General features: G+C 48.0%; 2 protein-coding genes across 2 annotated transcripts; one reads left to right on the forward strand and one right to left on the reverse strand.

The window, feature by feature from the left end:
- Positions 1-5,062: 5,062 nt before the first annotated feature.
- LOC119281389 (ARF guanine-nucleotide exchange factor GNL2-like) lies at positions 5,063-9,437 on the forward strand. The gene is made up of 3 exons (XM_037561905.1): positions 5,063-6,138; positions 6,211-7,336; positions 7,841-9,437. Exons 1-3 carry the CDS (start codon positions 5,063-5,065, stop codon positions 9,299-9,301), a joined length of 3,663 nt encoding a protein of 1,220 aa, XP_037417802.1. The 3' UTR covers positions 9,302-9,437.
- A 269-nt stretch (positions 9,438-9,706) lies between these two features.
- Positions 9,707-14,448, reverse strand: LOC119276520. The gene is made up of 2 exons (XM_037557592.1): positions 13,348-14,448; positions 9,707-10,055 (listed from the first exon to the last, which is right to left on the reverse strand). Exon 1 carries the CDS (start codon positions 14,312-14,314, stop codon positions 13,376-13,378), a length of 939 nt encoding a protein of 312 aa, XP_037413489.1. The 5' UTR covers positions 14,315-14,448; the 3' UTR covers positions 9,707-10,055; positions 13,348-13,375.
- Positions 14,449-24,421: the final 9,973 nt, after the last annotated feature.

Here is a 24,421-nt window from a genome sequence, read left to right on the forward strand (position 1 = left end):
AACTGAGTCAGGGTTCGGGAGACAACTTGCATATCGAGGGTGGACATGCAACTGGATCAGGGTTCGAGGGACGCAACTTGCATGTCGAGGGTGGACATGCAATTGGGTCGGGGGAAATTTGCATGTTGAGAGTTGATTTGCAACTGGGTCGGGGGGTCAGTGCACAATTTGCATGTCGATAGTGGACTTGCAACTCGGTAATGGTTCACGGGGAGGGGAAAGTTCCATGTTGATGGTGGACTTACAACGTGGTCAGGGTTCAAGGGATAAATTGCATGTCGAGGGTGGACATGCAGTGGGCCAGGGGGTTAATTGGAAAGTTGCATGTCAAGGGTGGACATGCAACTGGGTCCAAGTTTTGGGGCAAGTTGCATGTCGAGAGTGGCAATGCAATTTGGTCAGGGGGGTCAATGGGAAAGTTGTGTGTCAAGGGTGGACTTACAACTGGTTCAGAGGCAAGTTGTGTGTTGAGGGTGGACATGCAACTCGGTCGAGATTCAGTAGGCGAGTTGCATGTCAAGGGTAGACATGTAACTCGGTTGGGACAGGATCAGCTGTGTGTCGAGAGTGGACATCCAAGTAGGTCACACGAGTCGTATGTTGATAGTGGACATGCAACTAAGTCGGAAGGGCGAGTTGCATGTCGAGGGTGGACTTGCAACTGAGTCAGGGTTCGGGAGACAACTTGCATGTCGAGGGTGGACATGCAACTGGATCAGGGTTCGAGGGAGGCAACTTGCATGTCGAGGGTGGACATGCAACTGGGTCGAGGGAGGTCAATGGGAAATTTGCATGTTGAGAGTTGACTTGCAACTGGGTCGGGGGTCAGTGCACAATTTGCATGTCGATAGTGGACTTGCAACTCGGTAATGGTTCGCGGGGAGGGGCAAGTTCCATGTTGATGGTGGACTTACAACGTGGTCAGGGTTCAAGGGATAAATTGCATGTCGAGGGTGGACATGCAAGTGGGTCAGGGGGGTAACTGGAAAGTTGCATGCCAAGGGTGGACATGCAACTGGGTCCAAGTTTGGGGGCAAGTTGCATGTCGAGAGTGGCAATGCAATTTGGTCAGGGGGGTCAACGGGCAAGTTGCGTGTCAAGGGTGGACTTACAACTGGTTCAGAGGCAAGTTGTGTGTCGAGGGTGGACATGCAACTCGGTCGAGATTCAGTAGGCGAGTTGCATGTCAAGGGTAGACATGTAACTCTGTTGGGACAGGATCAGTTGCGTGTTGAGAGTGGACATCCAAGTAGGTCACATGAGTCGTATGTTGATAGTGGACATGCAACTAAGTCGGAAGGGCGAGTTGCATGTCGAGGGTGGACATGCAACTAAGTTGGAAGGGCGAGTAGCGTGTCAAGAGTGGACATACAATTGAGTCAGGGTCGAGTGCCAAGTTGCGTGCCGCGGGTGGACACGTAACTTGCATGCTAACGGTGGACATGTAAACTAGGTCAGGAGGTAAGATGGATGTTGAGGGTTGACATGCAACTAGGTCAACACACATTGTGTGTCGTGGGTGGGCACTCAACTGGGTCGGGGTCAACACAAGTTTAGTGTCGAAGGTGGATATGGAAACTAGGTTTGTTGAGTTGTTATCGACAATGGACATGCAGTCAAGGTCGAGTGGCAAAATTTGTGCTTCTAGGGTGGACATGCAACTGTGTCGGGTTAAGTTTCAGGTCAAGGGTGAACATGCAACTAGGTCGGGACGAGGATGAGGGATGAGCATGCAACTGGGTCGGTTCAGTTTCGGGTCTAGGGTGGACATGCAACTGGGTGGGGCGTGTTTGCGTGTCGAGGGTGAGCATGCGATTGGGTGGAGGTGAGTTGTGAGTCGTGTGTGGAAATGCAAGTAGGTCAAAAACGTGAGTTGGGTGTCCAGAATGGACATGCAACTGGGCCAAGAGGTGAGTTGTGTGTAGAGGATGGACATAAACCTGGGTCAGTTGGCGAGTTGCATGCCAAGAGTGAACATGCAACTGGATCGAAAGGGCGAGTAGCGTGTCCATAATGTACATGTAACTAAGTCGAATGGGCGAGTTGCTTACAACATCTCCCTCAGAGCCAAACTAAATAAATAAATTATTAAATCACGACAACAGAAACGGTGCAGTAAAATGCGCACAACCTTCTAGAAGTACTATGATTCTACATGCGATTGATGGATTAGTCTTGCCTAACCTCAAGCTAGCTGCACTGCTACATCATTACCCGTGATACCCTCACCCCCCTCTCCCCTTCAAGAAGACAAAGAATAAAACTAAACAACATAATAAAAAAATTGCACACAATATATACAGAAATTACTTTTTTCAATAATATGCAAGAATGAACATATAAAATGGAATTTTGCAAAAAAGATGTTTTCTAAGCATAATTAATTAGCGGAATGGTATTTCCCTTAAAGAATAAAATTAAATAAAATATTGAAAGGGAATCAAAATAATGGACATTTTTTTAAGGTAAAATGAATTAGTGGCATTGATATTACCCGGCTCTGGCAAGGGAGGGGTGGTGACGGTGGTGCGCCTTCGGCTCGCAGTGCTTGTACTCGTCACTAGGTGGTCTACGATTTGGATGTAATTTTTATTATTTTTAGTGTTCATTGCATTGCTATGACTGAAAATGAATAGATCGAAAGTTTTCCCACAAAAGAGAGATATTACCCTTTAAGAAGAAAGAATAAACTAAAAGTTCAAAATAATGAAGTTTTCGAAGAAATGAAATAGTGGCATTGTTATTACCACAGAAACAAAAATAAATAATGAAAAAACTAACACACAATTTACACATAAATTTCAACTTTTATAATATATACAAATATGCATATACTAGTGAAATTTTTCCAAAAAAAGGTTTCCTAAGAAGGAAAGAATTTGTCGCATTCGTATTACCCTTAACAAAGAAAGTAAAAACACAAAAGAGCGAAATGATGAAGTTTTCTAAGAAAAAATGAATTAGCTCAATTGTTATCAGCCTTTACAAATCAATTAAGATAAAAAAGAAATATTGAGAAAAATTGCACACAATTTACACAGAAATTGCACTTTTTATCACATGCAATTATAAGCATATAATAATGGAAATGTTGAAAAAACAAGAAGTTTCCTAAGGATTATTAACTTAGTGACATTTGTATTACCCTTCAAGAAGAAAGAAAATGAAATGAAATCTAAAAAAATCAAAATAATGAAATTTTCTAAGGAAGAATGAACTAATGGCATTGGTATTAACATTTGAGAAGCAATAGAATGGAAATAATCCAAGACAAACAATGACAATATTTGCATGCAGTTTACGCAGAAACTACACTTTTTATAATATGCAAGAATAAACATATAATAGTGAAATTTTTGCAAAAACAATTTTGTAAGAAGGAATGAAATAATAGCATTTGTATTACTCTTAAAGAACAGAGTAAAGTAACACTAAAAGAAAACTAAATCAAATTAATGATTTTTTTCTAACGAATATTGAATTTGTGGCATCCGTGTTACCATTTAAGAATATATAAATGAAAAAAAAGAAGTTTTCTAACAAAGATGAGTTAGTGCATTAGTATTACCCTTCAAGAACAAAGAAAATAAAACATCTCTAAAATAAACAATTTAAAATTTTCACAAAATTTATGCTTTCCAAAATATGCAAAAATAAGCATATAATAATGGAATTTCTCGATTTCAAGTTTTAGTCAACTTACGCATAGCTAAAGTGATACGAAGGCACGGTTGCATCCTGTTATGCTCATTCCAATAACTAGATAATGCCTCGCACGCTGCTGCGGAATTTTTCAGTAATGAACTTATCAGAAAATAAAATTAGAATATATGAGAATAATAGTGCACCACATTCAATCTAGAGGTAAATGGAAGTGGATGCATGTTATATTGTCTTGTGACATTCAAGTTCAATTATTAACTAAATAAAAATAAATATTAATAATGTGGAGGGCTTCATGTGCTTGATGTTTTTGATGTGGAGGGCTTGCATGTGGTGGAAAATGAAAAGTGAAAAGTTGAATGGTTGCATGACACTTGATGATGTGGATGACGTGCATTTGGTGAAAAGTGAAACATTGATTGGTTGCATGGGCTTGATGATGTGGATAAACTTGTATGTCCATTTAAAGGGAAGATGACATGCGTGAGGAATATATGATAAGGTGGATAAGCTGCATGTTAAGAAAAATAAGAAGGTGGGGATGAACTTATTAGGGTGTGGCTAGGTCTCAGTCGATTGATATTTAACCAAGTCTCAGTGAAGTCACATACTCCCTCCATTCCATAATGTAGTGCTCCTGCGTTTCCCGAGATCCAAATTTGACCGTAAAATTAACCAACGAGACCGACAACGGCGGGAGCAAAAATTATACCACTAAATTCGTATTTTTAATAGGAATTCAGTGATATTTTTTTTTGCTCCCGCCGCGATCGGTCTTATTGGTTAAATTTACAGTCAAACTTGAATCTTGGAAAGCGCAGGTGCACTACATTGTGGCATGGAGGGAGTAATATGCTAGAGAGAAAAGGGAAAACTGGAAAAAAAATCACAGATCTCAATGTAAGATCTCACGGATATAGCATCGACTGGGACTTATCAAGTCTCAAGACTTAGCGAGACTAAACTTATTAATAAGTATATAAGATAAGATTCAGCACTCAATACGGGTTGGTTGGAAAAGATGATCAAGTGTCAAGGACTCAATACTCGTTGCACGAACCAAATGCTATTTTAATTGCAAAGATAAAAGAACCAATGCTATTTTTAGAAAATCGCACTAATACATGCAACCGTGAACAGTCTGCGGTCTGCGACAGTAGCATCGTTTGCTGAAGAACAGGAAAAAAAATTATGGGCAGCAGTCCAAGGTTAGGAGGAAATCACTCACCACTTGGCAAAAATGGACATGAGCTATGAGGCAACTCCCTTTCGCTCCTCACGTTCATCCACCATATTCGCGTACGTCCTCCAATATTCAAAGTAGACATAGCCTTCTCCTGAACAAGTTAATCCTCCCCTTGACCTCGGAGCGCCCAATAATCCTCGACGCCGGCGCGCGATGGCAAGGACGCCGGCCTCGGACGACGACGACGATGGCCCGCCCACCTACACCGTGGCACGCGGGACTCGCCGTGACCCCCGGCTCAAGGACCTCGGCATCTCCTGCATGCTCAACACGGAGGTGGCCGCGCTCCTCGCCGTCATCCGCCGTCGCCCGGACCCCTACGCTTACCTCCCTCCGGCGGTCGCCGCTGCGGAAGAGGCCGTGTTCGCAGGCCTCATCCAGTCCCTCAAGAGCCTCCGTGCCCTCCTCTTCCAGCCCCGCCACGGCGCGTGGCGCTGCTCCGACCCGTCCATGTACCTGTCGCCGTTCCTCGACGTCGTGCAGAGCGAGGAGGTCCCGCCGGCGGCCACCGGCGTCGCCCTGTCGTCCGTGCTGAAGATCCTGCGGATCGACGTGTTCGACGAGTGCTCGCCGGGCGCCCGGGACGCGATACAGGCCATCCTGACCGCGGTCACCAACTGCCGCATAGAGCGCATCGCGGACGCCGGCGCCGAGGAGGCCGTGCTCCTGCGCGTGCTGCAGGTGCTCGCCGCGCTTCTCCGCGCCCGCGCCGCGCCTCTCCTTTCGGACAGCGCCGTGTGCACCGCAGTCAACACGTGCTTCCAGGTGGTGCAGCACGCGGCCAGCAGCCGCGGCAGCGAGCTCCTGCAGCGCACGGCTCGACACTGCATGCACGAGATCCTGCAGGCCGTCTTCGCCCGCCTGCCGGACATCCGCGAGGATGCTGAGGACGACATGTCCGTCACCTCCGCGGCAGGCTTCGGCGCGCGGTGCATGGTTGATGTCTTCAACTTCCTCTGCTCGCTGCTCCTCAATGCCCCCGACATGGTGATGACGCCCGAGGGGCACGGCGCGTTCACCTCCGAGGAGGACGTGCAGCTCTTCGCCCTGGTGCTGCTCAACTCGGCCGTGGAGCTCGGCGGCGAGGCCATCGGCAAGCATCCCAAGCTCTTGCGCCTCATCCAGGATGATCTTTTCTACCACTTGATCTACTACGCCACGGAGTGCAGCCCTCTGGTCCTCTCAATGATCTGCAGCACAGTTCTCAACCTGTACAACTTCTTGCGCAGGTATGCTATGCACCCTTAATTATGTCATCCGAGTCTGTTGTCGCTCCTGTTTTGAATGGCATCTTGTTCCAGGTTCCTCAAGCTCCAGCTGGAAGCGTTCTTCATGTACGTGATACTTCGAGTTGGCGGCGGTGCGAGCGGGCTGCAGCTGCAGGAGGTGGCGATCGAGGGGCTCATCAGCTTTTGCCGGCAGCCAACGTTCGTGATCGAGATGTACGTCAACTATGACTGCGACCCGCTGATGCGCAATGTCTACGAGGAGGTGGGCAAGCTGCTGTGCAAGGCGGCGTACCCGCTGTCGAACCCGATGACGACCGTTCAGCTCCAGGCGTTCGAGGGCCTCGTCAACATGATCACCACCATCGCCGACAACGTGGAGGTCGAGAAGGCCCCGGACCAGGAGGCGTACAACGTGGAGATCTCCGAGTACCGGTTGTTCTGGTTGGAGCGGTGGGACTCGAGCGATGACCATGGCCACGAGACCTGGGTGGACTTCGTCCGCAAGCGCAAGCTCAAGAAGAAGAAGGTGGCCATCGCCGCCAACCACTACAACCGCGACGAGAAGAAGGGCGTCGAGTTCCTCAAGCTCTGCCACCTGGTGCCCACTCCGCCGGACGCCAAGAGCATGGCCTACTTCCTGCGCTACTCGCCGGGCCTCGACAAGGTCAAGATCGGGGAGTTCCTGGGCGACCCGGACGAGTTCAACCTCAAAGTGCTCAAGGAGTTCACCGACACCTTTGACTTCACCGGCTCCATCCTCGACACCGCGCTCCGCACCTACCTGGAGACGTTCCGGCTGCCGGGAGAGTCGCAGAAGATACAGCGCGTTCTGGAGCACTTCTCGGAGCGCTTCTACGAGCAGCAAACGCAGGAGGTGTTCGCGACAAAGGACGCGGCCTTCATCCTCTGCTACTCCGTCATCATGCTCAACACCGACCTGCACAACCCCCAGGTGAAGAAGAAAATGTCAGAGGATGACTTCATCAGGAACAACCGCGCCATCAACTCCGGCAAGGACCTTCCCAGGGAGTACCTGTCCGAGCTCTTCCACTCCATTGCGGTGAACGCCATCACCATGTTCAGCCAGGGCGCCACCAACGTGGAGATGACCACCAGCCGGTGGGCAGACATCGTGAAGCGGTCGCGCTCCATCGAGCCCTTCACGCCCTGCGACTTCAAGCACAAGCTCAGCCGTGAGGTGTTCATTGCTGTCTCCGGGCCGGCCGTCGCGACATTTGCCGCCATATTCGACTACACGGACGACGAGGAGATCCTGAACCAGTGCGTGGAGGGGTTGATCTCCGTGGCACGCATTGCACGCTACGGGCTGGAGGACGTGCTTGACGAGCTCCTCTGCTGCCTCTGCAAGTTCACGACGCTGCTGAATCCCTACGCCACCACGGAGGAGACCATCTTCACTTTCAGCAATGAGCTCAAGCCGAGGATGGCAACGCTGGCTCTCTTCACCATCGCCAACAGGTTCGGCGAGTCGGTGCGAGGCGCTTGGAAGAACATCGTCGACTGCCTGCTCAAGCTCAAGCGGCTCAGGCTGTTACCCCAGTCGATGGTGGAACAGGACGGCAGCGTGTCCAGTCGTTTAGGCCCTCGCCCCAAGTCAGATTCAGCCGCCATTTTCCCCTCGTCGCACCGTGGCGCCGGGACAAGCCGGCACGTGTCCGGCATGATCGGGCGGTTCTCGCAGTTCCTGTCTCTCGACGGCTGTGGCGAGTCGCTGCTCTGCGTCGGCAACGAGTTCGAGAACAACCTCAAGATCATCCAGCAATGCCAGATCGGCAGCATGTTCACGGAGAGCGGGAAGCTGCCTGACGAGTCGCTGCAGAACCTTGGGCGGGCGCTCATCTTTGCGGCCGGTGGCAAGGGCCAGAAATTCAGCACCCCGATCGAGGAAGAGGAGACCGTGGGCTTCTGTTGGGATCTCATCTTGCTCGTCTCCCTGGCCAACCTTCAGCGCTTCGCCTCCTTCTGGCAGCACATGCACGACTGCTTCACGGCCGTGTCCATGCTGCCGCTCTTCTCGCCGTGCCCTTTCGCCGAGAAGGCCATCGTTGTGCTCTTCAAGGTCGCCGTGAAGCTGCTCCCGGGACAGGCCACCCCCGACCGCCTCGCTGAGGAGCTCATCTGCAAGTCCATCAACCTCATGTGGAAGCTTGACAAGGAGATCCTCGACACGTGTTGCGAGGGCATCTCCGAGTGCATCGTGAAGCTCATCATGGAGCACGCCGGGAGCGTGCAGACGCCGCTCGGGTGGAAGACGCTGCTGCATCTGCTGTCGGTCACCGGCCGCCACCCGGAGACCTTCGACCAGTCCGTCGCCGCCATGATCAAGCTGATGAGCGACGGGGCGCACATCTCGCGGTTCAACTACGCGGCCTGCATCGAGGCGGCCTTCGGTTTCGCCGCGCTCAAGATCAGCCCCCTCGAGATTAGCACCAAGATCCTCGAGCTGATGGCCGAGTCCGTCAACTGGCTCGTGCAGTGGCACAAGTCTGGCTACTCTGACCCGGGGAGCAGCAGCAGCAACAGCTCGTCGTCGGTGGAGGACGCGTCGCGCATGGGCAACCTGGCGACCAACATGTTCATCAAGCTGGCGGAGACGCTGCGCAAGACGAGCCTGGTGCGGCGGGAGGAGATCCGCAACCAGGCCGTGACGGACCTCGGCCGGAGCTTCTCGCTGGCCGCCGCGGGGGACCTGGACTTCGGCCCTGCGGGCTGCCTGGCGTGCTTTAACCTCGTCATCTTCGCCATGGTGGACGACCTGCACGAGAAGACTCTCGAGTACTCCCGGCGAGAGGGCGCGGAGCGCGAGACGCGGAGCATGGAGGGCACGCTCGCCGCGGCGACAGAGCTGCTGGCCGACGTCTTCGTGCTGTTCCTGGGGACGCTGGCGCAGGGGCCGGGCTTCCGGACGTTCTGGCTCGGCGTGCTGCGTCGGATGGACACGTGCATCAAGTCCGACCTGGCGGCCGGCGGCGGCGCCGGCGTGATGCAGGAGCTGGTGCCTCGGATGCTCAAGAGGATGATCGTCGAGATGAAGAACAAGGAGGTGCTGGTGCAGAGAGAAGGAGATGAGCTCTGGGAGATCACCTACATCCAGATCCAGTGGATTGCACCTGCCGTCAAGGAAGAGCTGTTCCCCGAGTAGTTAACTACCTACTAGTTCACCTCACAGAATAATGTTCCAACTTTGAAAGAACAGGAAAATTAGATTCATACTGTACTTTTGTAGGGCTGAATTACCTGTTAGCTTTGTCGTGTGTAGTTTCCAGTTTGACGGCTTATCTGCGTCTGCCCATTTTCTGGTGCCAACTTACCATGCCACAAGCTTGAACAATGATCGTTCGGGGATAATAAGCTTTACAAAGAGTGTGCAATTTGCACCAACTTTAAATCAGAGAAAATAATAATAAGGCAGTTAATTACTCAATTCCACAAGCTTTACAAAGAATATGTGCAATTTGCACCAACTTCAAATCAGAGAAAATAATAAGCGAGACAACAAGGAATCAAAGACTTGAAAAAACAAAGAATGACTCAAACTGGGCAAGTACAGCTGCAAACTAGCACTAAAATTAGCCAAGCTTATATTGGTCAAATCACATGTTATTGATCCATATTAATTTTCATCCACGTGGTCATCCCTAAGTGGGGAAAATACAACAATTACGTAATCACTGATATTTTGTTCAGCTTCACACGAGTGATACAAAAGATAATTATACAACAAACTACATGGGGTGTCAACAGATTGAGTTAAACTCGGATATATGACAATCCTAATATCTAACATTACCAATCGTAATTAAGGCTACCGGATCCAACTATTGACATGAAATCCCCATTTTGTGTCTGAAACACCTTGTGGATCCAACTATTGACATGATATCCCAGCTTTGTTCCTGCATCGCCGAGATTAAACAAGTCATCTTCCATGTTCAAGTTCTGGACTGTTTAAATTCTACAGGATAGAAACCAACATTCTATTAATCTGGATAAAACAATGTGATTAAACCACGTGTGCAAAAAGGTAAGGACCTTTCACCTGTTAAAAACAAAAATATGGACATGGCATATTATTGATAATATTATGACAATGATGTGGGATTTTCACTGCAACAGGGACTTCCATGAATTATTTGGTCAACATCCAACATCCAGAAGTTAGTAATAGTACTCCAACTTGTTGTATTAATGGTACTCACCAAAAGTTAGGAATTATAATCGACTACTTGTACATATGTTACAAAAGGGTGTGGTAATAATTGATAGTTGCAGTTCATGACACCAACTAAAAGCTACTCACAGGGTTGCATTCAAACATGTCAATCATAACCACACAAAGCAACAAGCTCCAAGGCTCCATGCAAAGTTGGAACTTCTAGTTTCCAAGTGACTCCCACATCACCAAGGATTTATTAGCACCAACCAAAGATAGAGGTAAACTAAGTATCAAACATAAAGGAACAGTATTTCAACGTGCATACTGAAGTAGCACCCCGACAGAAAAAACTGTATTGAAGAGTGAAACTAAATAAATCGCTAGATAACAGAGTATAGCTCAAATTTCGGATACGCGTGTACTGCTTAGAAAATTTCTAATTTTGTGGTAACTTGTAACAAACACACTCAGTCTTTTCCATTTAAAGTATGGAAACAAATAACCAGCTTGCGAAGAGGATTATCCGTCTTTCCGTCATTTGACAAAAACTGAGGTGACACACTTCTCAAGAAGATACTATCTCGAGTACGTATCGTAGTGAAGTATAAACAAATGACAGCCTTCATGCTGGTGCTCCAAGATGCAATAACATATATTGTGATTTTTTTTCGAACTTCATTTTCTTCACGAATACGGTTGTAAAGGGAAAGTGCATATTTGGGTAACATTAGGGCCGTAAATCAAGCTCAACGAGTGCCATCTAGGCATAGATAGAGGCCATAAGATTCAGAGCGTGCAAAAGAAGGCCGACAACATATGCATATCGAATCTTTCATAGTCGAAAGCCGCAAACGCAAGTCAACATGTGACCTAGAAATTCCAATAGTATAATATCTTTCCTATATCTTAAATGAAGTCCTGGTGGTGGTGCACGATAGTTGGTGGGCTCTGGCTTGTTGAGGTCGCCTTGCGGTTGGGCAGCGGCGTGTGGGCCATGGCAGTTGTTGGCATGGTTGGCGGCAGCGGCGTGCGTCTTTGATGGTGATGGTGTGGTGGTGCCGGAGCCTTGGGTCAAAACACAGCTCCACCTTGCTTGCCATCGACAATGAAAGCGCCCATGGGCGTCGTTCCCCTCCTTGGAGGCGTCGTTATGGGTGCTCTGGCTCATCTCCCGCCATCAAGGGTTTAGTTTCTGCGAGCAAAAGCTCAAGTTCCAGGTTTTTGCTGGAGCGGGCGACTGTGGTGTCCTAATCGCTTCCTCCTTGGAGGCGCCTCTCAGGAGGCCATGGCCTAGCCAGATGAGCTTTTGCTGTGCTGAGCTGTGCTGACAGCATTCGGTCGCATGGGTGACTAAGCCATTGGCTCGGTTGGTGTGCGGCCTTGGCTCCGGATTTCGTCATCTAGTGAAGGGTGCCGACGCTGGTCCCTTAGGTGGCAGAGCTGTCTGCTGGCTTGGTGGGCGGCCTCATAGCCCATGTGAAAGTAGGAGTGGTGGCTCCAGATTTTCATCTTCATGGGAAGGCTGCCGGCTTTGGTCACTTGGGTGACAGTGTCGTGGGCCGGCCGGGTGCCCGACCTCGGGGCTGGCGTGTGTTGCTTAGGGTCATAAGTTGGAGCGGCGGCTCCAGATATGGTTGCGGTGTTTTAGGGTGTCTTCTCTGGTTACTAGTGTGTGCCCTTGAGGCTGATGTGGATGCCAGAGCGGCGGCTCAGGAATCTGCCGTTGCGTTGTAGGGTGTCGCTCTGGTCACTTGGGTGGCAGAGGCGCTGGCTCGTTTGGTGTGGAGCCTCGGAGCTGGTGTGTGCGCGTCTCGCAAATGTATCGGTTTTTGGCCAGATTTCCTTATTAACTGGTCAATTTTTTTCTTAATGAAAAGGCAGAGCTCTCGCCGGCTTCTTGAAAAATATCTCAAATAGAATTTTGAATAACTCGATGGTACCAACACAGATTTAACCTAGCATATATCTCCAACAACTCATAGCTGGTCTCATTCTCCTATAACAATGTAGGCAGAGCTCTTGCCGGTTGCTCGAAAAATATCTCAAATAAATTTTTGAATAACCCGATGGTAGCAACACAGATCTAACCTAGCATATCCTATATACCTAAGAGGATTCATCCCCACTATCTTATTTATCTTGACATGCAACCTAGCCACATCATCATGTAGGTCCACCAAATAGTGCATCACCACTAACTCAATTATCTTAACATGCAACTATGCCAACTCACCATGCCACCATGCATGTTCCACTAGATTTAATTCTCTCAACATGCAACTATGCCAACTCACCATGTCATTATGCATGAAAGAACTCACATTAACATGCACCATGCATGCTACTCATATTCAATAAATATTCTACAAATATAATAATAAAGTGTATGTACTTTAGTTTCTATTCTCATATTGCTAATACAAATACTAAAGTTTCATACTGCCAAATCTTATAGAAATAAGTGCATCCAATTCCCGCAGCAACGTGCGGGGTATCATCGCTGATCTCATTCTCCTATAACAATGTAGGCAATTTTAAGGCAAGGTTTGGTACTTAGACATATTTCATTATAATTACCATAGTCATTGGCTGCTGTTGGTGTCATCTAAATCATCAATACACTAAGGCAATTAGATGTGCCTTCTCAAAGGATTTCATTTTCCTTGCACGGACCTAACATCAACCACATTATAATTCTCCTAGCATGCTCCTTCTAATATATGTGGATACAGATTATACCTCAAACAAAATTTCGAACAAACCATAAATGCAAGACCCTACAAAATAATCAAAGGTGTCATATCAAGGCTCAACCGCTCAGGATGCTAACATGGGTGTATAACTAATAGACCTATCAAGTACAGCTGGTCACATCTATTTTACTTTCTTGAATGATGTGTTGAGTTCTCTATATGAAATTAAAGATAGGCACCCACCATGATATAAGCATGAGGAATGCAACATAATCTAAATACAATGCTATGGAACATGATTTGGCCCACAATTTGTCATCTTGGATGAAATGAACCAACCTCATTTGCTGAACTCGTACGTGCTGGGCTAAGGAGAAGCATCCAAAGGACCATTGTTCTGCTCCTCAACACCATTGTAATCCTCTAATCTATTGTTAACAGCACCCTCCTTTGCATCCTCCTCCTCAAGACTCGCTATCTCCATTTGTGCCTTCTCCAAAATCTCTCTCCGCCTCACCTCAAGGTCCCTTTGCATATCCTTCCGCATACGATTCAACTCCGCCATGTGCTGCCTCCTGCTACTCTCCACCCTCTCATAAACCTCCCTAAGCCTATGAATTGCCTCTGTGAGAATCGCAAATTCCTCCCCCTGTACTGCGCCAGTCTCGTATGTCTGTTTTTCCCTCAATTGCGCATCTGGCACTGAATTCCCTGGTACCACTTTGCTACATCCAGCGAGCACAAGCTCCCCGACGTCTACACCCCATGAACGGCGTGGCACTGGATGCGTGTCACGGCGCCGCGTCACGAGAGGAGTTAGTGGCGGCAGTAGCGGCGGCGGCGTCGGTGGGCACATGAGGGACAGCATCTTGTCGAAGTATACCCATTTGGAGGGCGAGGGGTTGCTGGAGCGGTGGGCAGCCAGGCGGGACCTCTCCTTCTCCTTCCGAAACATCTTCCTGAGGGTGTCGATGCGGTTGCGGCACTGCGACTCGGAGAAGTATCCCGCGGGGCGGGAGGCAGCGGCGGCTACGATGCGGGAGACCTCGAGCCACTCGTCGGCGCTGAGGCTGCGGCGGCCGTCGCAGGCGAAGCGTTCGCCCCAGGCGTCAAGGAGCGCGAAGGTGGAGTCCTCCGTCCACTCAGGCGTCGTGCGCGGGGCCGGGGCTGAGGGCGCAGAGCGCGGAGCGAACTCGAAGCCGAGCGCATAGCGGTCGGTGCGGCGACGCTTGGAGCGCGGCGAGGGGGAGGCACCGGAGGAGGAGGGCGAGGCAGACGGGGAAGCGGCGGCGGCGTCGTGGTCCATGTGCTGAGCTAGGGTTTGGGCTGGAGCTGTTCGGCGATGTGGATTGGCCGGAACGATTGCGAGTCCGGCGAGGTTAGAATTTGGGAGTAGTGCGATTTTTACGCAGACATCGCCCACTAGTACTTCAACGGAAAATCTTGTGCCCGTCAGATTGGAGATTGTGCGGGCAAGATCGCGAGGAAGGAAATCCTTTTTTGTAAAGGGCGCTGGTAGCTGTCGGTCGACCGGTCCAAATTTCCGCCACATGGTCATTTGATTCTTGTCCCGTCAATCCTTCACCTTTCATACATGTGCATTGTGGGTCAATGAAGTCACCGGCAGCCCCATCGGCCACCGCCACCGTTGCAGCTCATAGTTCGCCTTCATTGCTCACCGCTCTCATTGCAACTCGTAGCTCGCTGCACTCGTTGCAATAGCAATTGTCCGTCCTCACGTAGCAGTTGGTCGCCCTCGTCGTCGGTTGTGGCTCGCCGTCAAGTCAACGCACTCGATTGTGACACTTGGAGGACTAATCACGCACAGCATGCCCGACTCCAGGCATCGTTGCTGTAGTACCACACACTCCCCCTTGCAACCATGTCGGTCGTCTCGCAGCCATGGTCGTAGCATACACATAGCCAGCTCCAGCATCCTCAGGTTGTGTTTGCAACATCGCTTTCAACGGGTTCCAGTATCTCCAACTCCACTGATGGTGTGTCCTATGTAGGGGGATGCTAACCACGTCGGCTCCTAGAGGTGGGCTGGGTCGAGGACCCCCAAACAACCAACCAATGGGCCACATTCGCCAAGCCCCATGGCGTATTCAAGATGGAATCTTCCGAAGACTTGATGCATACTCCAAGGCACAAATACAATCTTCGACAAGTGTCTATAAAAGTTGAGGGGTTTAGACCGTTGAGGCAAACTCATTCACATACGATCTCGAGGTAGATCAACCTATACTCTGTCCCCCATCCATAATCAATACAAAAAATTAGGACATAGAGTTTACCTCTTCGAGAAGGCCTGAATCTGGGTAAATAGCGCGTCTCCTCTCTGTCTTGTTACCATCGGCCAAGGCTACCAGCTCGGAACCCCCTACCAAAGATCTGCTGGATTCGACTCCGTCATTGGTGGGCCATGCAGGTGATGAGTGATATTTTTACACTCATCTACCCTTTCTTTAAACCAAGATACTTCATTAAAACCGATGTCGGTGTCAAAACCGGCGGATCTCGGGTAGGGGGTCCCGAACTGTGTTAAAACCGATGATTTTCCTTGACGCACTATTCGGTATCCAGCAGTCATTCCATATATTTATCTTTGCACCGTCTCCCACTCTCCAGATGCACCCCTTTTTGAAAGTCTGGACACCAGCCCAAATACTTTTCCATACGTAAGAGGATTCCTTTTTAAGTTCACAATTGAGAATGTCTCCCGTAGGGTAGTATCTTGCTCTAAGGACGCGAGCACACAAGGATCCATAATTCTCAATAAGCCTCCAACACTGTTTTGCTAGCATCGCCAAGTTGAAACTATAGACATCTCGGAAGCCCATTCCTCCTCTCTCTTTTGGCACACACATTTTCCACCAGGCGAACCAATGCATCTTCCGCTGGTTTTCCCCATCACCCCACCAATAGTGCGACATTGCATCCGTGATCCCCTTGCATACTTTCTTTGGGAATTTGAACACACTCATCGCATATGTTGGGATGGCTTGGGCTACCGCTTTCAACAACGCCTCCTTCCCTCCATAGGAGAGAGTTCTCTCTTTCCATCCGTTCACCATAGCTTGGATTCTCTCAATAATATGTTTGAAGCAGTCTACTCGATCAACTCCAATCATGGACGGCAGCCCCAGATACTTATCTGAGAGAGACTCCGTCATTATGTCCAGGATTTGGCAAACTACGGCCTTAATCTCCACGTCTGTGTTTGGGCTGAAGAAGATTGAACACTTTGCTACACTCACTAGTTGGCCTGAAGCTGCACAATATTCATCCAAAATCTCACGCAATGTTTTTGCATTTGACTCATCTGCTCTCATCAGGATAAGTGAATCGTCAGCAAATAATAAATGAGTAACTGTTGGGGAATCTCTACACACCTGGACACCATTCAGATTGCCAACTTCCACCTCATGATTAATTAGGGCTGATAAACCCTCCGCACATAAGAGAAACATATATGGGGATAGAGGGTCTCCCTGTCTCAGTCCCCTCGTCGGAGTAAATGGAAGTGTCTTGTTCGAATTAAATTGTACCTTATACTCCACGGAAGTAACACAAGACATGACCAGCTGGACCCAACTTGCATTAAACCCCAGCTTGGATAATATTGCCTCCAAGAACACCCATTCTACGCGATCATATGCTTTGTGCATGTCCAGCTTCACTGCACAAGTTCCAAATTTTCCTTTCTTCCTTTTTTTCATGGTATGTAAACACTCATAAGCCACAATTACATTATCAGTGATGATACGTCCAGTAACAAAAGCACTCTGAGTTTCACTGATTATATCTGGAAGTAATACCTTTAATCTGGCAGCCAACATCTTCGAGATCACCTTATACACCACATTACATAAACTAATAGGTCTGAATTGGGTGATCTTCTCTGGATTGTCCACTTTTGGGATCAAGACAATGGTGGTAGAGTTCCACCCCTCTGGAATAACCCCTGAATTAATGGCTGCCAAAACTTCCTTCACCAAAACATCACCAAGAAGGGGCCAGAATTTTTTATAAAAAATTGCATGTAGGCCATCTGGTCCTGCGCCTTTAAATCACCTATACTAAATAGTGCTTTCTTTACCTCCTCTTCTGTATAAGGTGCGAGTAGTGATTCATTCATGTAGTTCGTCACACATCTTTTAACTTTATTCAAAACGTTTAAAGAAGGTACGTTCACTTCTGAAGAGAAGAGATGCTGAAAATACTGACTGATAAGGCTCTTCATTGATTCATTGTCCTCCCTCCATATGCCATCATCACCAAGCAGCCTTCTTATATGATTCCTTTTCTTTCTAGCAGAAGCAAAATTACTGAAAAAATTGGTATTACGGTCGCCAAACTTCAGCCAGTTGGCACGACTACGCTGTACCCAGTAGATCTCCTCCTTCTCCAAGTTTTCTTCTATTTCAATTAGTAACACGTGTTGCCTGTCCGCCAACTCGTCAGTGAGAGGGCCCGACCGCAACTTATCCAACTCCGCCTTGAGCTCCTTGAGACGCCGATGCGGTGCCTTGAGGATCTCACGATCCCAGACATGCATATCAGCATGTACGCTCGCTGTTCGGACCGCAATGGGTGCCAGAGGGTCCGTTCGCTCCCATGCATCTGTGACAAACTGCATGATGTTTTTCTCTTGAAGCCATCTCGCCTCAAACTGCTTCTGGAATTGCCGATGTTGGTCACCCGCCACATCACCTTCTATATCCACGAAGATAGGTCTGTGATCTGATTTAGTATGCGGCGCATTTGTTACCTTCACGTGCGGGCATAGGCCAAGGAAACTTAAGATGGTAAATCATGATAAAATGTGGTTTGATAAAAACTTTTGCATTATTTGACTTTTTATTTTGAGTTGGTTTTCTCTCTGTGTTTTTCAAGTGCTCTTTAAAGTCAACACAACTCCACCTTCTATACTTCCTTTCCTTGATACAAAACTTCTGCCCAATGATCATACCATGTGTATAGTACAATATAGAATTTTCTTACAAAAATAATTTGGCCAAAAAGTATTTTCTAAATTTAGTTTTCCAAAAACCCCTGAATTAAGGTTTGCACTGCAAGTACTTGATTTGGGGTACGAAAAATCTTTCAAAGAGTATATTTGAATCCTATTAGATGTAGGACTCCCATAAACCACAAAAATATAATTTTAAAAGTTATTTCCCTATTTTATTTAAAAGCTTTTTCTTAAGGCCAGAAATGGTATTTAATAGGGAAAAATTATTATATTGTTTCAAAAATATTTGACAAAAACCTAGGGAAACTCAGTGGACATATATTGTCCATATATAAGAGTTTCAACACATGGTCATGTTCAAAATATTGGTCAAATCTCTCAAAAACCCTTTCTAGATATTTCAAGCTTTTGAAATATTTACAAGGAAATATTCTCCAAAAATTCCAAAAAAATTCTAGCATGTCACATATGACATGTTGGATGATCTTGACAAGTATCATGTCATGGAGAATAGAATAACCCCATGAAATCCCCTCAAAACCATTTCTGTCCATTTTGAAGTTTGAGCTACTTTACGTTGCCAAACATGTCCAAATGCTCTCAAATCTTGTGAACATGCTCAAATGGTCTAATCATTCATCTAGACCAAATGACACAAGTTGGAGAAAATGTTATATTGATCAAAGTGCCCCAAAACCCTTCCTGTCCAAAACAAAATTTGAACAACTCTACGTTGGCATCTTTCTCCTTTTGATCCCGACTTTTGTGGACATGTTCAGAACCTAAAATGATGACACTACACCAAGTGACACATCAAGGAGAATAGATTTGCATGACTACATCTTGGAAAGTCCATTTCTGTTGATTTCTAGGGTTTACAAAAGTTGCATTGTCAACTTTGCTCAAATGAACTCAATCTTGGTGGAACCTCTTATTTTCTCAGGCCATTTGACCCTGTCAAGCCTCATGACAAGGGAAGTCCATTTGCTTGCCCAAACCTACATCAAACACCTTCTGGCAGAAATTTAAAATGCATGTTTTGGCCATTTCCACTAATCTCCATGAGCTAAGCTTTCTCCCACAGCATCATCTTGTCCTCCTCTAACCCCTACATCTTTCCCTGCCCAAGGAGCCATGATTATGGGGGTGAAAAGCTCTTTTTCCCTCTCTGGACAGCTGCACTTCTCCCCTTTCCTCACCTCTCTCTCACTCCTGCCAGGTCCCAGAGCATCCAAGGCCTCCTCCCCCCTTGTTTATTCTTCCTGCAGCCACTAGACGCAAGTGGACGTGCGAGTGCGCGCGGAAAAGCCGCGGATGCCGGCCATTTGCGCGCTCTGGAGCACGTCAGCCTGCTCCCGACCGTTGATGCCGCGTCCCCCGACCACCTTGAGCCTCCCCCTCGTGCCAGTCGAGGTGCCTCGACGTCCGCAACACGCCACCGTGCAGGCCCCATCGTCTCTCCCTCTCTCTCACCTCCCGCGGCGCGTGCCCAGAGCCGCGCGGCTCGGCCAATGCATGGCCTCGCACGCGCGAGCACCAGAGCCTTGCCCCGCTCCTCCTCTCTCTCCCCAGAGACCTAATCGACCCCCACGAGCGCCACAGACAACCCCGGGCCTCGTCCCGTGGCCACCACGGCCATTTTTGCGGGTGCCCGTAGGCCGCGTCCACGGTGAGCCGTGGCCTCGCCATATAAGGCCGCCCTGACCTCCCTCTGGAGCTCATTTGCTCTCTCTCTCTCTCTCCCGTGTACCCCATGGACCAACCTGCACCTCCTCTCGTGCCCTCCTGCTCCCTCCATGGCCGGAGTGCCGCCGTCGGGCTCTGCCCAAATTCCTGCAAACCGAAGCCTCCCCTCCCCTCCTTTGGACACCAATGGAGCCACCGCACGCCGGCGAGGCTCCTCCGCCCTTTACCTCTTCCTCTAGCGCCCCGCAACCCCAGAACCCCTCTCGCCCGACGCCGCCGTCCTCCGCGGGCGAAGACCTGCTCCCATCCGGTGACGCAGGCACCCGTGGTGGGGTCTCCCAGGTTCGTCTCTCTCCGCTGAGCACGCCGGTGGCCGGACCTCCGAAAACAGTGGCCTATAGCGCCAACAGCCGCAGTCGAGCACTTGCTCTGTCTCCCGTCGCGCCCGCGCGGGAGGTAGCGGGCGAACCTGCAGCTGGGCCCCGCCTGTCGGCCGGCCAGTGGGCAGGGGCCACTGACGGGTGGGCCACGCCTCGCCCGCTTAAGTGGAGGCCGCATAGGCCGCATGCCGTTTTCGCCACAGGGAGGCGTACTCATGTGAAGGCGCCATCGGTGTGGCCCCCAGCACGCGCATGGCCGTGCAGCTGGGCCGGCCCAGTACGCTGCGGCGCTATGCTGCACCCGGTGCACAGTATAGGTATAACGCCCCCCTTCCTTTGTCTTTTTCTTTTTCCAGAAACTTGTAAAATCTCCCAAATATTCATATTACCTCCAAATTTGATGATTCAAATTTCTAGTAACTCCATAAATCCAGATCTACCAGTTGGTGCAACATGCACATTTTTCCAGAGACTTTTCTTCACAAACATTTATCAAATCTTGTTTTTCCATTTCTGTGATGAACTTTAGAAAATCACAGAGAGCCCATTTTTGATCCAAATTCCATGGTTCAAACTCCTAGATGTCTATAAGTTCAAAACTTAGTTTTTGAATATTTTTACTAGTGCTTTCCGTATCACCTCAAATAATGGTCTATTTCTTCATGTATAGCCAACTTTGCAAAATCATAGGATATTCATTTGAACTCCAAATCCAGAGAAACCAACTCCTAGGTGCTTCTAAGATCATGCTTTGTCAAATGGGTGCCTCTGCTCATTTTTGAAAATAATGTTTCTGTACACTTCTTGCAAATCCATTAATCCCTTGACTCCATCATATTGAAATGTCCAGAGATGTCCATTGATCAAATCCCAATGAAACCACTTTGGTCATCCCTCATATGACCAGAGGTATCCTAGAAAAGTCCAAGTCACATTTTTAGAGCACTTTTATTTTCTGCCTTGCTGTGTTGCTTATTATGATTGTTTCGATGTCAGTTGACGAAGTAGACGGGGAACTTGGAGAAGGACCAGAAGATCTCAAGACTCTGATGAACCAGGCAAGCAGCCCTTTGACCATGTCTATGAAACCCTTTTTATGCATGTCATATAGCACCATATTGTTGTTGCAACAGAATCATGATGAGGTGGTATCCACTTTGATGGTTTGCCACCGTACTTCCTCGTTGATACTTGCATTGTGCATGACCCTACCTTCTTATGAGGGTTATGACGATGGGAGTAGATAGGATGCTAAAGTAGTGCTGCGCAAAAAGGAACGGGAATATGCATGGTGATGGAGACAAAGTATTCAAAAGACTTTTCGAAAACCCCGTCGGATGCCACTTATGCCCGAGGGAGATGATGAGATGGATAACCACTTGATGACGAAGTGGTGTACCGAGGCAAGTGTGTGTGTCGTTTTCAAAAATGGATTAGATTTAAGATTTGTCGACTGTCCCAACCTTACATGCGCAACCACTCTACCCTTATATGGGAAAGGGCATTATTGATTACCTAGACCGATACTAGCTTGGAGCCTGCATTACTAGTGACAGGAGAGTTGGTGCGCTCTCTCGGGACGGGGTCGTGCCAGGTAGGGCGGCCAAGAACATTTTTATGGGGCACCGGACACACCGTTGGTACCCCGTGCCAGTATGTGATGAATATGGGAGCGATGCTCCACAATTTTAAGATGTGAAATGTTGGGCACGGGGGTTACTACCAATCGAGTGGACTCCATGTTAGTGTCGTCTAGGGAAAGGTAGTGATCGGGTGCTTACCCCGAGTACTTGAGGTATCGCGGGTCGTGGATGACACGGAAGTTCCCCGGATCTTGTGGGTAAAGTGTGCAACCTCTGTAGAGTGTAAAACTATTCGAATAGCCGTGTCCACGGTCAAGGACAGTTGGGCGGTGTTGCTTAAACTATGTCTGGAGTTTTACGAACCGTGTGTGTGTGTTGATAAAACTACTTGGGTCAAGTCAAAGGACTTGACATGATTGAGTTGGGTTTGTGCCCACTCTATTTATGTTGATATCTGTAACCTGTCCTCATGGTTGCTTAAATTCTCCTGATGCATGTCTTACAAGTTGTTGAACATGTCATTGCACTCAAAACTAGCTTTCTGCAAAAAATTACCTATATCATGCATTGTTGTATCTTGAACCAAAACATGGGTTGCTTGCGAGTACATTCAAAGTACTCATTGGCTTGCCACTGGTTATTTTATTGGCCAGGCATTAAAGAACATGATATGATGAAGAATACTTCGGTGACGAACATGCAAGCTAGGACGCTTCCCAGTCAGAATGCCTGTAGGGTTAAGGCAGATGGCATGGGTCCAAGTTGTTATTGAAGATTTCCGCTGCGATGATACACTCAAGACTTGACCATAATGGTCCTACTTGTGTAAAACGGTATGTATGGATGTAAGACTCTTGTTATTCAGCTTCTGTGTGTTCAGTGAGCATTGATCTCTGGGATCACTGTACACGTGCATTCGGTGATCTCGACTTATGAGTTGGGGTCCCCACAGAGCTGGTATCAGAGCCATCCTGACTGTAGGAAGCCTTAGTTAGCATGGTCGTTAGTTAGGGTAAAACTATTTCCAAAACTACTACTAGTTTTCAAAACTATCTGTACTTCTCTTCCCTTCTCAGTTTTTCAAAAACTAAGGTATACTTTCCTTATTGATCTCTTCCCCTTCAAAACCTTTGTTCGCTAGAACCCTTATGCCCCTGACCACTGGATTCCTTGTAATCCTCGTGAATAATCTAGAAGGAAGATGCCTTGCCAGACATTCACCCACATCACCTGAACACAAGACCGGCGACATCACAACAAGACGATACCAACAGAAGATACATCCTCGAGGAATGAGGACCTGAAGACCCAGGAGATGGTGACACCCTTGACACTGCCCCAAGATGATGCAACCTTAGACTACGATGATCAGGGCATAGAATATGCAAGATCATGATATACATCGCTAATAGAGTAACCCTGTCATTACCGTTGTTGTATCGGCAACCACCGATGGATGAGAACCTAGCCATTTGGTCCGCCTCACCATAGTGAGCAGGAAAACGGTTCTCCTCATCCCTCGCTCTTGGTGTCGATGTTGTCATCAACGTAACCGACATGATGGACCTCTATTACGCCTTGATAATGTCATTGCATAAAGGATTACCTACCTGGTACCATCGACGGCTTAGAAGACAAAAAGGGATCGTCATGATTAAGAAGACAACAGAAGGCCGAGTCAATGCCAGCTACGAGGATCCACCTTCACCCCATCACCTCATCAGGCGAGGAGTTGTCGAAGATTCTTCAGGCTCAACCCAAATCGTTTCATCAAACAAGAGACGTAGCAACACCTGAGGAAAACTCAGGAGACTACACGAGGCACAAGGCACGACTACTGAGTCCGAGAACCCCTAGGGTAGGATGAGTCGTGTAACCCCTATGCGCAGTCGAGTCCGTATGATGGTTCGAATAGAACCATGATTGTGTGTTGCTTGTTTTTATTTGTTTGTGTTTTGATATAGGTCACACTTTTGCCCTAGGCAACAAGTACGCGACTATATCACCTTCCTTACCCTGTTTCTTTGGTTTGGCCCTTTTTGCACCTGTTTGTTTGCACTTGCACTATAGAACCCCCTTTAGGCATTCCCCTCCTCTATGCTACTTTTCCCTCTCATCTCTCTCCTCAACTGAAGACCGGCAAGACAAGGTACACCGAGGATTCTACTTTGACAACCAACGAGCACTTGAGACTTTTGTTGCAGCCTCCTCGACCAAGTGCAACCCAGTAGCATTATGTCTACTCCTCAAGATTAGGAACCCATTCCTAGACCCTTCAAGACTTCATAAGATACCCCAGCTCGAATCCTTAACCATGTGCTTAACCCACAGAATTGCAAGAGGACCTGTTAAGCCTCCGTAACCTTGCTTATCACTGGGTTCATTATGGAACTAGTGGACATAGTGAACGAGCACATTATCATCCTAAGATAGCACCAAAACTGACGATGCCATAGGGAAGACCAATTTGAGGATATAGGAACATAGGACAAATGACTTGATGAGTTTATATCAGTGACCTTGAGGAATTATTTGAGACTCTTCGGAGGATTTTAAGGCTTTCATGTTGGTAGATGAACTTGGTGGGATCATGATTATAGAGTAGCATAGCTTTCGTTACCACTGAGTAAATTGGATTTATAGGACAATTATGATCGCAAGCTGGAATTCTTGGAAGTATTTGGATTTGTCTTAGGTAGGGGATATTGATAGGTGATAGTTGATATTACGATAATGACTTGAGGGAAAAGTGTAGAAATTCTCGTTGGACATGAGATTTGGATTAA

Source organism: Triticum dicoccoides, chromosome 3B (genome assembly GCF_002162155.2).
Source record: "Triticum dicoccoides isolate Atlit2015 ecotype Zavitan chromosome 3B, WEW_v2.0, whole genome shotgun sequence".
NCBI lineage: Eukaryota > Viridiplantae > Streptophyta > Magnoliopsida > Poales > Poaceae > Triticum > Triticum dicoccoides.

Coding starts and splice junctions, on each gene's coding strand:
- LOC119281389 (XM_037561905.1), top strand. CDS start 5,063: ATGGCAAGGACGCCGGCCTCGGACGACGACGACGATGGCCCGCCCACC. Junction 6,139..6,210: donor CTGTACAACTTCTTGCGCAG/GTATGCTATGCA, acceptor ATCTTGTTCCAG/GTTCCTCAAGCTCCAGCTGG. Junction 7,337..7,840: donor AGCACAAGCTCAGCCGTGAG/GTGTTCATTGCT, acceptor CGGTTCTCGCAG/TTCCTGTCTCTCGACGGCTG.
- LOC119276520 (XM_037557592.1), bottom strand. CDS start 14,314: ATGGACCACGACGCCGCCGCCGCTTCCCCGTCTGCCTCGCCCTCCTCC.